Here is a 16,811-nt window from a genome sequence, read left to right as displayed (position 1 = left end):
TGACGCCCCCCATAGTCGTGTACAGATGAGACGCCCCCCCATAGTCGTGTACAGATGAGACGCCCCCCCATAGTCGTGTACAGATGAGACCCCCCCATAGTCGTGTACAGATGAGACGCCCCCCATAGTCATGGACAGATGAGACGACCCCCATAGTCGTGTACAGATGAGACCCCCCCATAGTCGTGTACAGATGAGACGACCCCCATAGTCGTGGACAGATGAGACCCCCCCCATAGTTGTGTACAGATGAGACGCCCCCCATAGTCGTGTACAGATGAGACGCCCCCCCATAGTCATGTACAGATGAGACGCCCCCCCATAGTCGTGTACAGATGAGACGCCCCCCCCATAGTCGTGTACAGATGAGACGCCCCCCCCATAGTCGTGGACAGATGAGACGCCCCCCCCATAGTCGTGGACAGATGAGACGCCTCCCCCCCCCATAGTCGTGGACAGATGAGACGCCACCCCCATAGTCGTGGACAGATGAGACGCCCCCCCCATAGTCGTGGACAGATGAGACGCCTCCCCCCCCCCATAGTCGTGGACAGATGAGACGCCCCCCCCATAGTCGTGGACAGATGAGACGCCCCCCCATAGTCGTGTACAGATGAGACGCCCCCCCCCCATAGTCGTGTACAGATGAGACACCCCCCCCCATAGTCGTGTACAGATGGGACGCCCCCCCATAGTCGTGTACAGATGGGACGCCCCCCCATAGTCGTGTACAGATGAGACGCCCCCCATAGTCGTGTCCAGATGAGACGCCCCCCCATAGTCGTGTACAGATGAGACGCCCCCCCATAGTCGTGTACAGATGGGACGCCCCCCCATAGTCGTGTACAGATGAGACGCCCCCCATAGTCGTGTACAGATGAGACGCCCCCCCATAGTCGTGTACAGATACATAATAACAGATCAGAAGATGTAAAATGTCTCCTAACTGCTGCTAATCAGTAATTCTATCTACAGGGGATACATTACAGGGGGATAAATCACCACAAGTCCCAGCAACCCTCCAACCCCCACAGGAGGACACAGACCTGCCGGACAGCAGCTTCCAGGACCTGTGATGATGTCACTGCCATGTGACCACCTCTGTGGGAGGAGTCGGGGATCACATGACAAGGAGGGGGGGGGTCAATGGATGCAGGACTCTGCTGTGCTGATTGATATCCTTTCTGCATGAGCTAACGGAACAGGATGCAGCACAGCTGTTTGTGTGATGTGTGGGGGTCAGGATGGATGGAGTAGAGCTGTGTGTGATGTGTGGGGGTCAGGATGGATGGAGTAGACCTGTGTGTGTGATGTGTGGGGGGTCAGGATGGATGGAGTAGAGCTGTGTGTGTGATGTGTGGGGGTCAGGATGGATGGAGTAGAGCTGTGTGTGATGTGTGGGGGTCAGGATGGATGGAGTAGAGCTGTGTGTGTGATGTGTTGGGGTCAGGATGGATGGAGTAGAGCTGTGTGTGATGTGTGGGGGTCAGGATGGATGGAGTAGAGCTGTATGTGATGTGTGGGGGTCAGGATGGATGGAGTAGAGCTGTGTGTGTGATGTGTGGGGGTCAGGATGGATGGAGTAGAGCTGTGTGTGATGTGTGGGGGGTCAGGATGGATGGAGTAGAGCTGTGTGTGATGTGTGGGGTCAGGATGGATGGAGTAGAGCTGTGTGTGTGATGTGTGGGGGTCAGGATGGATGGAGTAGAGCTGTGTGTGATGTGTGGGGGGTCAGGATGGATGGAGTAGAGCTGTGTGTGTGTGATGTGTGGGGGTCAGCATGGATGGAGTAGAGCTGTGTGTTATGTGTGGGGGTCAGGATGGATGGAGTAGAGCTGTGTGTGTGTGATGTGTGGGGGTCAGCATGGATGGAGTAGAGCTGTGTGTGTGATGTGTGGGGTCAGGATGGATGGAGTAGAGCTGTGTGTGTGATGTGTGGGGGTCAGCATGGATGGAGTAGAGCTGTGTGTGTGATGTGTGGGGGTCAGGATGGATGGAGTAGAGCTGTGTGTGTGATGTGTGGGGGTCAGGATGGATGGAGTAGAGCTGTGTGTGATGTGTGGGGGGTCAGGATGGATGGAGTAGAGCTGTGTGTGATGTGTGGGGTCAGGTTGGATGGAGTAGAGCTGTGTGTGTGATGTGTGGGGGTCAGGATGGATAGAGTAGAGCTGTGTGTGTGATGTGTGGGGGTCAGGATAGATGGAGTAGAGCTGTGTGTGTGATGTGTGGGGGTCAGGATGGATGGAGTAGAGCTGTGTGTGATGTGTGGGGGTCAGGATGGATGAAGTAGAGCTGTGTGTGATGTGTGGGGTCAGGATGGATGGAGTAGAGCTGTGTGTGTGATGTGTGGAGGTCAGCATGGATGGAGTAGAGCTGTGTGTGTGATGTGTGGGGGTCAGGATGGATGGAGTAGAGCTGTGTGTGTGTGATGTGTGGGGGTCAGGATGGATGGAGTAGAGCTGTGTGTGTGTGATGTGTGGGGGTCAGGATGGATGGAGTAGAGCTGTGTGTGTGATGTGTGGGGGTCAGGATGGATGGAGTAGAGCTGTGTGTGTGATGTGTGGGGGTCAGGATGGATGCAGTAGAGCTGTGTGTGATGTGTGGGGGTCAGGATGGATGGAGTAGAGCTGTGTGTGTGTGATGTGTGGGGGTCAGGATGGATGGAGTAGAGCTGTGTGTGTGATGTGTGGGGGTCAGGATGGATGCAGTAGAGCTGTGTGTGATGTGTGGGGGTCAGGATGGATGGAGTAGAGCTGTGTGTGTGTGATGTGTGGGGGTCAGGATGGATGGAGTAGAGCTGTGTGTGTGATGTGTGGGGGTCAGGATGGATGGAGTAGAGCTGGGTGTGTGATGTGTGGGGGTCAGGATGGATGGAGTAGAGCTGGGTGTGATGGGTGGGGGTCAGGATGGATGGAGTAGAGCTGTGTGTGATGTGTGGGGGTCAGGATGGATGTAGTAGAGCTGTGTGTGTGGTGTGTGGGGGTCAGGATGGATGGAGTAGAGCTGTGTGTGTGATGTGTGGGGGTCAGGATGGATGGAGTAGAGCTGTGTGTGTGATGTGTGGGGGTCAGGATGCATGGAGTAGAGCTGTGTGTGTGATGTGTGGGGGTCAGGATGGATGGAGTAGAGCTGTGTGTGTGTGATGTGTGGGGGTCAGGATGGATGGAGTAGAGCTGTGTGTGTGTGATGTGTGGGGGTCAGGATGGATGGAGTAGAGCTGTGTGTGTGATGTGTGGGGGTCAGGATGGATGGAGTAGAGCTGTGTGTGATGGGTGGGGGTCAGGATGGATGGAGTAGAGCTGCGTGTGTGATGTGTGGGGGTCAGGATGGATGGAGTAGAGCTGCGTGTGTGATGTGTGGGGGTCAGGATGGATGGAGTAGAGCTGCGTGTGTGATGTGTGGGGGTCAGGATGGATGGAGTAGAGCTGCGTGTGTGATGTGTGGGGGTCAGGATGGATGGAGTAGAGCTGTGTGTGTGATGTGTGGGGGTCAGGATGGATGGAGTAGAGCTGTGTGTGTGATGTGTGGGGGTCAGGATGGATGGAGTAGAGCTGTGTGTGTGATGTGTGGGGGTCAGGATGGATGGAGTAGAGCTGTGTGTGTGATGTGTGGGGGTCAGGATGGATGGAGTAGAGCTGTGTGTGTGATGTGTGGGGGTCAGGATGGATGGATGGAGTAGAGCTGTGTGTGTGATGTGTGGGGGTCAGGTTGGATGGAGTAGAGCTGTGTGAATGATGTTTGGGGGTCAGGTTGGATGGAGTAGAGCTGTTTGTGATGTTTGGGGGTCAGGATGGATGTAGTAGAGCTGTGTGTGATGTGTGGGGGTCAGGATGGATGGAGTAGAGCTGTGTGTGTGATGTGTGGGGGTCAGGATGGATGGAGTAGAGCTGTGTGTGATGGGTGGGGGTCAGGATGGATGTAGTATTGCTGTGTGTGATGGGTGGGGGTCAGGATGGATGGAGTAGAGCTGTGTGTGATGTGTGGGGGTCAGGATGGATGGAGTAGAGCTGTGTGTGTGATGTGTGGGGGTCAGGATGGATGGAATAGAGCTGTGTGTGTGATGTGTGGGGGTCAGGATGGATGGAGTAGAGCTGTGTGTGATGGGTGGGGGTCAGGATGGATGTAGTAGAGCTGTGTGTGATGTGTGGGGGTCAGGATGGATGGAGTAGAGCTGTGTGTGTGATGTGTGGGGGTCAGGATGGATGGAGTAGAGCTGTGTGTGATGGGTGGGGGTCAGGATGGATGGAGTAGAGCTGTGTGTGATGTGTGGGGGTCAGGATGGATGGAGTAGAGCTGTGTGTGTGATGTGTGGGGGTCAGGATGGATGGAGTAGAGCTGTGTGTGTGTGATGTGTGGGGGTCAGGATGGATGGAGTAGAGCTGTGTGTGTGATGTGTGGGGGTCAGGATGGATGGAGTATAGCTGTGTGTGTGATGTGTGGGGGTCAGGATGGATGGAGTAGAGCTGTGTGTGTGATGTGTGGGGGTCAGGATGATGTAGTAGAGCTGTGTGTGTGATGTGTGGGGGTCAGGATGGTTGGAGTAGAGCTGTGTGTGTGATGTGTGGGGGTCAGGATGGATGGAGTAGAGCTGTGTGTGATGTGTAGGGGTCAGGATGGATGGAGTAGAGCTGTGTGTGTGATGTGTGGGGTCAGGATGGATGGAGTAGACCTGTGTGTGTGATGTGTGGGGGTCAGGATGGATGGGGTAGAGCTGTGTGTGATGTGTGGGGGTCAGGATGGATGGAGTAGAGCTGTGTGTGATGTGTGGGGGTCAGGATGGATGGAGTAGAGCTGTGTGTGTGTGATGTGTGGGGGTCAGGATGGATGGAGTAGAGCTGTGTGTGTGATGTGTGGGGGTCAGGATGGATGCAGTAGAGCTGTGTGTGATGTGTGGGGGTCAGGATGGATGGAACTCTATTTTATTATAAAATTAGGAAACATAACAGTAATTGTCAAAACAAAAGTCTGTCTCTCTCCACAGTTTGGAGCATCAAACACAAATTAACACAACATGTGTATTCCAGTCCGTACAATGTCCGCTCAGGAAGCTTGCTTCTTCTGAACAAAACAGAAAAATAAGGACCTCCTCATCCTCTCTTGACCTTTTTTGAGCTTCTCTTTTGTTCTTTGCCTCTTCTCCTGCTTTAGTTTTTCTGTCCGTATCTTCCCTTACTGCCCATGGACTCCTTGGTGCCAGAAGATCCTCGATGCCAGACAAATCAGCAATGCCAGTATACGTTCCCCAGAAAAAGAAAAACAAATAAACTGGCTTTAGATTTTTTTTTTTTTTTTTTTTTTTCTCATTTGAAATGAAACAACAGTACCACCTAGAGCATTCCCCTCATAAACCCCCCTACGCTATGCCGGGCCCTTAAGAGATGAAAAGAAGATAACATGAAATGTTAACATTATTTATACAATTTTCTGTTTCCCTACGAAGTTATACTATAACCTACTTACAAAATTAGTGATTATATATATATATATATATATATATATATATATATATATTTTTTATTTATTTATTTATTTTTTTTCCAACACAATAACTAATCTAATATTTACAGCATATTATATACATATATACACAAAATATAATTTAAATATAATTTTTTTTTTTTTTTATTTTTTTTTTTATTTTTTCTCTCAATATAATTTAATTAAATTTTGTTACACACTTAATTCTCTTCACTATAAAGAAAATTCCCTTCACCCTCTTACCATCACCGTCTTACCATTGAGTCCTGGTTCAGTCATTTGCAAGCCCTATTTCTCCTTTTGTACTTAAAACAAAACAAAAAGCTATTAGTGTGAGAAAAACCAGCCCACCACCAGGAATCGGAAAGGGAAACAGGCTAGGGCACCGTAAAAGAAAGGCCCCTCCATAACCGAGATGCCTTTGGCGCTCCCAACCTGCTGCCCTCCCAAGAACGTACCTTCCCCAGGTCATCAAGAATGCCCCTACATACTACTTCCACCGGGAGGATTTTCTGACGCGTCGAAACTAGACACCTTGCGTGCCACGTGAAATATCTAACCACTAGGCTGACTAAATATAACGTGCATTTATCCCGGCCACCCAGAACTCTGAAAGCTCCATATGCCCACTCGGAATAGGAGAGTCCAGCCAGCCGGGGCCAGCCGATGGAAATCCCCACCCTTCTGTATACCTCTGTATTGAAGGGACATTGAAGTAGGAAATGCTCCATGGTTTCCACCGTAGAGCCACACTCCTCACGGGGGCAATTTCTTTCCTCCGTGCTCCTATACTTCAGATTGTCCCTCACATACAGCTTTCCGTGGAAAGAGCGCCAGGCCAAATCCCAAAACTTCATAGGGACCCTCACTGAATTTAACAAAACCAACCCACCCTCCAGGTCCTGGCCTGGGCAGTCCTTGAGGGCCAATGGCTTTTGGAAACGGGAGGTCAGGACCCTCCTATCAAGGAACCTCCTCGAGAGAGTCTCAACCTCCACAGCCCCCAAGCCCCATCGACGGATAAGCTTCAGAGCCGGAGTAACGTAAGCCGGGAGATGTCCGTGCGGCGTGCGTAGGTCTTTCACTCGCCCTCCTCTCACCCAATCCTGGAGAAAGGGCCGAAACCATGACTTAGAGGAAACTACCCACCAAGGAGCCCTTTCCTCATTGCGGAAGTTGACTAGATTAATCTTCAAGAAGGTGTTGACTAAAAACACCACGGGATTGACCATACCCAATCCCCCTAGTCTCCTTGGGCGGTATGTGACCTCTCGCTTCACTAGGTTCAGCCTGTTGTCCCATAACAGCTGGAAGAACAGGCTATAGATCCGTGTCCAAGAAGACTCTGGCAAGATGCACACGCTGCCTAGATAGATAAATAAGGGGAGCAGGAAGGTTTTGATGAGGCTCACCTTTTCCCTCAGGGACAAAGACCATCCCTTCCATTGGTCCACCTTTTGACTGGCATCTTTTAGTCTGCCTTCCCAATTTGTCTCGGGATAATTTCCCTGGCCAAAATGGATGCCCAGAATTTTTAAGGACTCCTGGGGTCTTGGGAGGGTGTCCGAGAGACTAAAATCAGGATCTCCTTCTCCCAACCAGAGACTTCCACACTTATCCCAGTTGAGCTGGGATCCAGTTACTTCTGAATACTCCACAACCTCCGACATCACCCATCCCGCCTCCTCGCGAGAAGAGACGAAAATCGTGACATCATCGGCGTAGGCCACCACCCTTAGTGCCGGCCCAGAGTCCCCCAGGCCCACCCCAACCCCCGCCAACGGCCCACAACCCAACCTCCTTAAAAAGGGGTCGATCGCAAACACGTATAGCAGGGGGCTTAAGGGACAGCCCTGACGAACCCCGGATCCCACAAAAAAGGGGCGCCCAGCCCAACCGTTCACCAGCGGGAAACTCTCAGCCCCTTTGTACAAAGTTTTTAACCAATTGACAAACCCTACCGGCAGACCATATTTCAAAAGCACCGACCAGAGGTACTCATGGTTAACCTTATCAAAAGCCTTTGCCTGATCCAAGGACAGCAAGAACCCTCTCCAGTTCCCAGCCCTGCCCTGCTCCACAACCTCCCGGACACTCAGCACAGCACTAAATGTGCTTCGGCCTGGAACAGAACAGTGCTGATCACCCGAAAGCAGCTCCGGTGCAAACCGCACCAAACGATTAAACAGCACCTTAGCCAAAATCTTCCGGTCCGTATTGAGCAGCGCTATGGGACGCCAATTCTCAATCCGGGACGGATCCTTACCCTTTGACAAGATGATCAGGGCTGACCTCCTCATTGACTCTGGCAGAGTACCCGAGGAAAGGCACTCATTATATACCTCAGTCAATAGGGGAACCAACTGTTCCTTAAAGGTTTTGTAGAACTCGGATGATAAGCCATCCGGACCTGGCGTTTTCTTGAGCTTAAGCCCATCAAAGGCCAGTCTCACTTCCTCTTCTCTGATAGCGTCTGTCAAAACGTCAAGCCCAGAGGTCACTCTCTCTTCAGGAATGGTTTCAGCCAGGAAAGCCGACAGCCTGTCTCGATCTTGATCCTTCCCTGCCAGAAGGCCCGAGTAGTAGGATCTGACTACCTCCAGGATCTCTGAACTGGACCTCTTCAGAGACCCTGTACTATCAATCAGTCCTGTAACCATCTTACTATTTACTGACATCCTACAGTTTCTGTAGGGGTCGGGCGAGCGGAATTTCCCGAAATCCCTCTCAAAAACCAAGGATGTGTACCTATCATACTGGCACCTTTTTAACAGGGATTTCACTCTGGAGACTTCCTCACGGTTGCCCCCCGCCGAGACAAGCCTCTCGAGTTTCCTCCTCAGTCCTTGATATAAACGATAACAAGACAAGGATCTGAGGTTAGAGAGCTCACGGAAATACCTCGCTGCCCTTTTCTTGAAAATCTCCCACCACTCTGACTTACTGTTACATAGGCCCATGAGCGGAATCTGGCTCTGAAGGAACTCCTCAAAGGACTGTCTTATCTCAGCTTCTTCCAGGAGGGCCGAATTCAATTTCCATAAACCTCTACCCATCCGAGGGGTATCTGTAACATTCAAAGTAAACATAATTAAACAGTGGTCGGAGAACTCCACCTCCACCACCAATAAAGGTGAGGAGACAGCTTCCTCCTTTAAATAAAACCTGTCTATCCTAGACCTACTACTACCTCGATGGAAGGTGAACACCGTGTTGCCTGGGGCATGCCTGATGTGGATGTCCTCCAGGCGAGCCTCACTGACTATTCTATTCAAAGCGACGCTATCATAATCCAGTCTGTCTTTGGTACCTCCCCTATCGCAGAGCCTCGTGACGTTATTGAAGTCTCCACCAAAGACTACCAACCGGCTTGAAAAAAGATAGGGCTTGATCCTTGTGAAAAGGTCCTTTCGCTCACATTGACTTTGAGGACCGTAGATGTTAATCAGTCGTAGCTCTTGACCTCCCACAAGGACGTCTAGGACCAAACACCTCCCCATTTCCACCTCAATCACCCGTCGGCATGTGACATCTGCGGTTTTAAAAAGAACCGCCACTCCGCTATACTGCTCGGCCGCAAGAGACCAATAGGAGGGCCCGTGAGTCCACTCCCTCTTTGCCTGATATATACTGGCTAAATCTGTTAGCCTGGTCTCCTGCAAAAATAAAATATCAGCTTCAACACGGCTGAAAAAATCAAAGGCCATAAATCTTGCAGTATTTGACTTAATGCTGGCTACATTAATGGTCGCCAGCGTCAACGGACTGAGTGCCGCCATCTAAGGTGATTAAGGTTGGATGACTCTTATCTTATCCCTTCCCCTTTCTTCACCCGAAAACCCACATTCCTCTCCTCCTCTCTTTAATGACGCAGACATATCCATGCCCTCGATTGTTGCCCCTCCTTCTTCAGGGGACGCCCAACTTTTGTCTGGTGGCTTCGGTACCTCCTCCCTCCCCTGGGACTCAGTCTTCCCAAGGACGGGAGGGGGGGTCACATCCTCCGGCCCCTCCCCACCCCTCTCGGGTTCCCCCGTCACCCCCACCAGCAAGGGAGATTCAGGTTCCCCCTCAAGGGATTGAAAACGGTTTGAAAGAGACACCAGAGGGGAGCCGGTTTGTCCTTCCATTAGTCTCTGACCCGGGGCAGGAGAAGATTTCCTTTTACCTGGTTGTTTTTTCTTTTTCACATCCTTTTTCCGCCTCTTTTCCAGCCATTCTCTGCCATCTTCATTTGATGACAGAGCGGCGCCAGAGGCGGACCCCTCTTCCCTCTGCAGTCTCTCGGTCTCCTCCTCCAACTCGCTCTCCCCTGGAGCCTCAGTAGCAGGAGCTTTCTCAAGGGCAGGGGCGCGGACCGTACCAACGGTTTTCCCAGATGTTTCACCTGCCCTTGCCGCCTTCCTGGCTTCCAGGCGTCTCATCTGACTTGCTGTCTTACTGCCGTTCTTCACTGGACCCTCAGCCCCAGTACCCCCGTCAACACCCTCCCCCACCGGCAGACCCTCACCCTGCGTCTCCTGAGGCCTACCCGTGGGTTCAGGGGCCGTGTTGGCACTAGAACGAGGGCAGCGGCTGTAGGGGTGTCCTAGAACACCACACAGGTGACAGCGTATGTCCCTACACGATGCGGCTGTATGGCCTACCCCTCCACATGAGAAGCACACCTGCTGAGTGCAGTCTGCACTAAAATGGGTGGGATCGCCGCATCGGTGACACACTTTAGGCTGTCCCCGGTAGAAGACCGAGATCCTGTCCCTACCCAGATAGGCCGAGGAGGGGATGTGGGTCACTGAGTTCCCCGCCCGGCTCAGCTGGACCAGAAAAGTCCATGCCCCGGACCAGATACCATATTCATCCCGGTTTTTCACCGGGGCACCCTTAACTTCTCCAAAACGACTTAACCAGGTCATGATATCAAGCGAAGACAGAGACTCATTACGCGTTAACACAGTCACCGTCTTTACATCGTCCTGGCGGGACAGGGGGGAGACCCTGAAATCCCGCCAGCCAGGCCGATTCTTCACCAGCTCGTAATTGGTCCAGAAGAGTTCCAAACCCTCTGGCCTTACGAAACTGATGTCGAACTCCGGGGTACCGAAGGGATGGATCAGAGCAAAGATGTTATGTGCCCTGAAGCCCATCTTCAGCAGTAGTTCAACCACCTCACTCCTCCTAGGGCATGTTTCATCACTTTCCCACCGAAGACGGACTGCATTCCTTCTGGTCCCCCTTGGCCCGCCTGTTGGGAGTGACCAATTTCCCGTATTTTCTCGGAAGGCAGAAAGACCAAAACGTTGAACCCAAAAACTTAAATCCACCTGCTCACCATCTATAAGGGCAGACCTCTCGCCCCGTCTCAGAGCGGCCGTGAGTTGCTGTCTTAAATCCCTATCCGTGCCACCAGACAAAACCCCCCTCGCATCACCCTGAACTGCACCAGCGTAGCTCTTTGCCCCAGGGGCCACCGGGGGATTACTACTGCGGGGAGGGGAGGGCCTAGATGAAGGGCCCGGCATAGACCCCCTCTCATCTCCACTCATCTCATTATTTCTCCTGCTCCCTTGCTGGGGAGGCTCAACCCCTTTTCCCCCTTCCATAATTTTTTCACTCCCGCATCCTTCACCTGCATTCTCACCTGCACCCACACTCTTCTCCCTCCCCTCACTCTCACTACTTTCCTCAACCTCCACACCTTTGTTATTCTGTTTTGTTCTTTCACCACTCCCCTCCTCCCCTTTATCAGTGTTTAGCCTTTCATTTCCCTTATCTATTACAATCTCCTTCTCTCCCTCTGCTTCTACTTGCTTTATGACTTTCACCCCCTCATGCACTCCACCATTCTTTCTTTTATTTCCCTTTTGTCCCTCCTCAGTTCCCCCTCCCCTCTTGTTTTGGGAAACTGCTTGTACTGTCTTCCCTGCTGCTTTCTTTACCTTCGGGCTGGCCTGCACCGAAAGGGTCCCCGACGAGCCACTTTGCAGCATGGCCTGGGTCCCCCCCAGCCGGCCATCCCGACCGCTCTCACTCATTCTTCTTTTCCCCTCCTTTATTTCAGCCACACTCTTACAACTCGCAGCTCTTCTCATTTTACCATCTTCCAGAGAGACTGACTTTGGCGCGGTTTCTCTAGCACTCGGGCCTGATGCTGTCTTACTTGCCCCAACTGATTTCCCGGTAGCACCTTCCCTGGGCGCTACTGCTTTTACATCTATTTTTTTTCCCTGGACATTTTTAACCCTCTGAGTGCTGAGAACCCCGGACTGCTTTTTACTTTCATTCATCAGCTGCCCCTTTTTAATCACTCCTGCCTTTCCACTCCCCACTGCTTCAGCTCCCCGCCGCTCCGTCTCCTGTGCACGATCCGCTGCCTTAACCCCTAACTCCCCGCTGGACACTAGCCCCGTGCCTGTATGAGCCGGGAGAGTTTGGGATTCAGGTTTTACATTGCATGTTGCTGGCACTGCTGATTTTACACTGGCATCGCCTCTGCCCTTTCTTGATACATTTAACCCCTGCCCGGTCCCTTTTGTTTTAGTATCTTTTCCTTTGTCCTGGAGAGGAGAGACCACCGGCCGCTGCTGCGTTGCCGCCTGTGCGTTCTCCCCCCCTCCAGGGCACTGCTCATCTACTGTTGGCAAACAATCCATATCATCAATGGCATCATCTGTCCCCTCACCCGGCTCCTGTACCTCCACCACAGTAGCCTGGTCTGAGGAGACCTGCATAATTACATGCTCCAACTGTACTTGCTCCACCGAGCCCGCGAAACTATCATTACTATGCCCCGCCCCCTTGTAGTCTGACCCTGCAGCAAGCACCTTGCCAGACTGGACACGGGGGGCTACCAATGGTTCTATTTTCTCTCCCTTTTGACTGGCTCCCGATGCCACTTCAGACACCGGGCGACCCCCTGCCGCAGGGATTGCATTATCAGGAAGTGGCACATATCTTGAACTTACCACTTCCACTGTAGCCTTCTTCGCCTGGCCTTTTGCGCGGATACGGGTGTCCTCTTCAGGTGTCTCGTTCCCGAAGCACAGCTTGCTCAAATCCGGGGGGGCCTCCATTTTCTGGATCTCGCTGAGTAGATACCCGCCGCTGTCACTTTCCTCTTCCATGGATGAACCTGAGAGGGGCGGGTCGGCTTGTCTTGCCGGGATGCTAGCGTCAGACTCGTGACCCGTCCTCTGCTTTCCTTGGCTGCCCCTGGGGCTCTGTTCATTAACCCCCTGTGATCTAGCAGTGTTTGAATGCTGCTGCAGGCTTGCAGAAAGCTGGGTTTTCCCTCTGCAGCCTTCCTCTGCACTCTCTTCACTGCTGGTATAGAATGGAATGTTCCTATTAAAGCGCTCCTGGTGTCTCCAGTTCTCTGACATGCTGCCTCCGTTTGCCTTTATAGCCTCTTTTCTTGCTGTCAGTTTCTTAATTTCCTCCATTATGTTCTTTATTTCGTCCTGATAGTCTTTCTTTTGGTCTCTTGAGCATGTCTCTAGCAGGGCTTTCAGACCCTGCACTTCATGCTGCAGTTTCTTCAATTTGCCGCTTATTGCCTCAAACTCCCGCTTGTACTTATTAAAGCGGGTGGCTAATTGCTCTACTGTCTCTCCATCCTTTCTTTCACCCCAGGAGTACAGATCTTCCTCCTGGGGCTTACCTTTAATTTCTGCCGCTTGCACTTTCAGTCTCTGCGACCTCCTTAATTCTGTATTGGCTCCTGGAACCGGCTGCCTCTCGCTGCCCCCCGCCGGTCCATCCCGGGAGGCAGTGGATGCCCCAGGCGAGGGCATACTCGCTGGGGAAAAGCAGACCTTCTCCCCCTGGAAGAGGGAGAGGCTGCCTACACGTCTTCACTCTCCAACAGCTGAGCACACACTGCTGCACTCTGACACGCCCACCGCAGGATTGATGGAGTAGAGCTGTGTGTGTGTGATGTGTGGGGTCAGGATGGATGGAGTAGAGCTGTGTGTGATGTGTGGGGTCAGGATGGATGGAGTAGAGCTGTGTGTGATGTGTGGGGGTCAAGATGGATGGAGTAGAGCTGTGTGTGTGTGATGTGTGGGGGTCAGGATGGATGGAGTAGAGCTGTGTGTGTGATGTGTGGGGTCAGGATGGATGGAGTAGAGCTGTGTGTGTGATGTGTGGGGGTCAGGATGGATGGAGTAGAGCTGTGTGTGTGATGTGTGGGGGTCAGGATGGATGGAGTAGAGCTGTGTGTGTGATGTGTGGGGGTCAGGATGGAGGGAGTAGAGCTGTGTGTGATGTGTGGGGGTCAGGATGGATGGAGTAGAGCTGTGTGTGATGTGTGGGGGTCAGGATGGATGGAGTAGAGCTGTGTGTGTGATGTGTGGGGGTCAGGATGGAGGGAGTAGAGCTGTGTGTGATGTGTGGGGGTCAGGATGGATGGAGTAGAGCTGTGTGTGATGTGTGGGGGTCAGGATGGATGGAGTAGAGCTGTGTGTGTGATGTGTGGGGGTCAGGATGGATGGAGTAGAGCTGTGTGTGTGATGTGTGGGGGTCAGGATGGATGGAGTAGAGCTGTGTGTGTGATGTGTGGGGGTCAGGATGGATGGAGTAGAGCTGTGTGTGTGTGATGTGTGGGGGTCAGGATGGATGGAGTAGAGCTGTGTGTGATGTGTGGGGTCAGGATGGATGGAGTAGAGCTGTGTGTGTGATGTGTGGGGGTCAGGATGGATGGAGTAGAGCTGTGTGTGTGATGTGTGGGGGTCAGGATGCATGGAGTAGAGCTGTGTGTGTGATGTGTGGGGGTCAGGATGCATGGAGTAGAGCTGTGTGTGTGATGTGTGGGGGTCAGGATGGATGGAGTAGAGCTGTGTGTGTGATGTGTGGGGGTCAGGATGGATGGAGTAGAGCTATGTGTGTGTGATGTGTGGGGGTCAGGATGGATGGAGTAGAGCTGTGTGTGATGTGTGGGGGTCAGGATGGATGGAGTAGAGCAGTGTGTGTGATGTGTGGGGGTCAGGATGGATGGAGTAGAGCTGTGTGTGATGTGTGGGGGTCAGGATGGATGGAGTAGAGCTGTGTGTGATGTGTGGGGGTCAGGATGGATGGAGTAGAGCTGTGTGTGTGATGTGTGGGGGTCAGGATGGATGGAGTAGAGCTGTGTGTGATGTGTGGGGGTCAGGATGGATGGAGTAGAGCTGTGTGTGATGTGTGGGGGTCAGGATGGATGGAGTAGAGCTGTGTGTGTGATGTGTGGGGGTCAGGATAGATGGAGTAGAGCTGTGTGTGTGATGTGTGGAGGTCAGGATGGATGGAGTAGAGCTGTGTGTGTGATGTGTGGGGGTCAGGATGGATGGAGTAGAGCTGTGTGTGTGATGTGTGGGGGTCAGGATAGATGGAGTAGAGCTGTGTGTGATGATTTGAATTCATTCAACAATTAAATAATAACGAGTTTAATCTTCAGTTTACAGATAATATAGATCGCAATAAATTGATTTTTTTTAGATCTAGAGCTAACACATTGTAAAAATGAAGTAATCAGCACTTCAAACAAGTAGATAGTAATAGTTCTATCAATTTTCATAGTTGTCATGCACGTCCCTGGAAAATCCGCTATGGACAACTAAAGAGAATAAGTCGCAACTGTACAAGAATCGAGGATTTTAAAAAACAATCCCATATTTAAAAAAAAAAAAGGTTTTTAGAAAAGAAATACCCAGAGGGGTTAATAGATGGCGCATATAATAAAGTATTGAAAGAAAAAGAGAGGGACAGATAATAAAAATAGAAATACATTTGGATTAGCCTCCATTACTAAATATAACAACCAGAACCGTGAAATCCGGCCAATCCTTATGAGTGATCCAGTTCTTGGTGAGTCCCTAGACAAACACCCTAGACTAATTTTTAGAAATAATAGAACCATCAAAGATTCCATAGCCCCATCAAGAGCTGAAATAAAAAGTAAAATAAAAAATAATAAAAATACCAATACTCTCTTTGTACCTAAACAGGGATATATAGATGCAATAAAGTAAAATGCAAGTGCTGTCCGCATGTCCAACAGGGTAGAAAGTCCATCAAAATAGAACCTGAAGGAAAATTGATTAACATAAATAACAGAAACTTGACTGCAGGAGTAAATCTATCATTTACTTGTTAGAGTGTAGCTGTGGGAAAAAGTATGTGGGGAGAACCAAGAACACACTGAGAACCCGAATAAACAACCAAAATTTAACATTCGAAAGGGCTATTCCAAGCACAGTGTGTCCCGCCACTTCGCGGAGGTACATAACTGTGAAACTAAGGATCTAATTGTTACTAGAGATGAGCGAGTATACTCACTAAAGGTAATTGCTCGAGCAAGCATTGCCTTTAGCGAGTACCTGCCCGTTCGAGACGGAAGGTTCGGGTGCCGGCGGCGGGCAGGGAGCTGCGGGGGAGAGCGGGGCGGAATGGAGGGGAGATCTCTCTCTCCCTCTCTCCCTCCTGCTGACTGCCGCTACTCACCGCTCCCCCGCGCCGACACCCGAACCTTTCGTCTCGAGCGGGCAGGTACTCGCTAAAGGCAATGCTCGCTCATCTCTAATTGTTACCCCATTAAAACATGTTCAAGTCCATCAGTCACCTTCGCCATAAAGAGATGTGTTGGATATATAGGCTGAAAACTTTGGTACCACTAGGAAGGATTAAAGGGGTTGTCCCGCGGCAGCAAGTGGGTCTATACACTTCTGTATGGCCATATTAATGCACTTTGTAATGTACATCGTGCATTAATTATGAGCCATACAGAAGTTATTCACTTACCTGCTCCGTTGCTAGCGTCCTCGTCTCCATGGTGCCGTCTAATTTTCAGCGTCTAATCGCCGGATTAGACGCGCTTGCGCAGTCCGGTCTTCTTCTTTTCTGAATGGGGCCGATCGTGCCGGAGAGCGGCTCCATGTAGCTCCGCCCCGTCACGTGCCGATTCCAGCCAATCAGGAGGCTGGAATCGGCAATGGACCGCACAGAAGCCCTGCGGTCCACCGAGGGAGAAGATCCCGGCGGCCATCTTCGCAAGGTAAGTAAGAAGTCACCGGAGCGCGAGGATTCAGGTAAGTACTATCCGTTTAGTTTTTTTAAACCCCTGCATCGGGTTTGTCTCGCGCCGAACGGGGGGGCTATTGAAAAAAAAAAAAAAACCCGTTTCGGCGCGGGACAACCCCTTTAAATGAGGCTTTAGAAAAAAATTAGTTTATATTAAAATTTTACAATATTTATGTTGGATATTACGCATCCATCGATGAAGCGGTATAAAACGGGGCTTTTATAAATATTTTATAAGTATGTATACCTTACTAAGTTACTATCAGTTTTTTTTAATATTCATT

At 51.2% G+C, this 16,811-nt stretch overlaps 2 protein-coding genes across 4 annotated transcripts in view; both read right to left on the bottom strand.

The window, feature by feature from the left end:
* Positions 1 to 1,085, bottom strand: part of LOC136629035 (zinc finger protein 2-like) — a 38,151-nt gene extending 37,066 nt beyond the window's left edge. The window contains exon 1 of the mRNA XM_066605155.1: positions 1,047 to 1,085. The gene's annotated coding sequence lies outside the window, so the exon portion shown is untranslated. The remainder of the gene's footprint in view (positions 1 to 1,046) is intronic.
* Positions 1,086 to 4,847: 3,762 nt separating this feature from the next.
* Positions 4,848 to 13,342, bottom strand: LOC136629050 (uncharacterized). Of its 3 annotated transcripts, none has more exons than XM_066605174.1 (2): positions 12,441 to 13,342; positions 4,848 to 5,203 (listed from the first exon to the last, which is right to left on the bottom strand). In XM_066605174.1, exons 1-2 carry the CDS (start codon positions 13,266 to 13,268, stop codon positions 4,991 to 4,993), a joined length of 1,041 nt encoding a protein of 346 aa, XP_066461271.1. In that variant the 5' UTR covers positions 13,269 to 13,342; the 3' UTR covers positions 4,848 to 4,990. The 3 variants fall into 3 exon arrangements, with proteins under 3 accessions (XP_066461271.1, XP_066461273.1, XP_066461272.1); XM_066605176.1 differs by lacking the exon at positions 4,848 to 5,203 and adding an exon at positions 5,661 to 5,783; XM_066605175.1 differs by lacking the exon at positions 4,848 to 5,203 and adding an exon at positions 8,441 to 8,545.
* Positions 13,343 to 16,811: the final 3,469 nt, after the last annotated feature.

The sequence above is a fragment of the Eleutherodactylus coqui genome, chromosome 5 (assembly GCF_035609145.1).
Source record: "Eleutherodactylus coqui strain aEleCoq1 chromosome 5, aEleCoq1.hap1, whole genome shotgun sequence".
Lineage (NCBI taxonomy): Eukaryota > Metazoa > Chordata > Amphibia > Anura > Eleutherodactylidae > Eleutherodactylus > Eleutherodactylus coqui.
Note: the sequence above shows the minus strand (reverse complement) of the source record. Positions and strands in the feature narration are given on the sequence as shown.

Excerpts from the sequence above, each read along its gene's own strand:
- LOC136629050 (XM_066605174.1), bottom strand. The coding sequence starts at position 13,268 with ATGCCCTCGCCTGGGGCATCCACTGCCTCCCGGGATGGACCGGCGGGG. Across the intron at positions 5,204-12,440 it reads AGAAGGCTACAGTGGAAGTG|GATCTTCTGGCACCAAGGAG; the intron begins GTAAGTTCAAGA and ends TCTGGCATCGAG.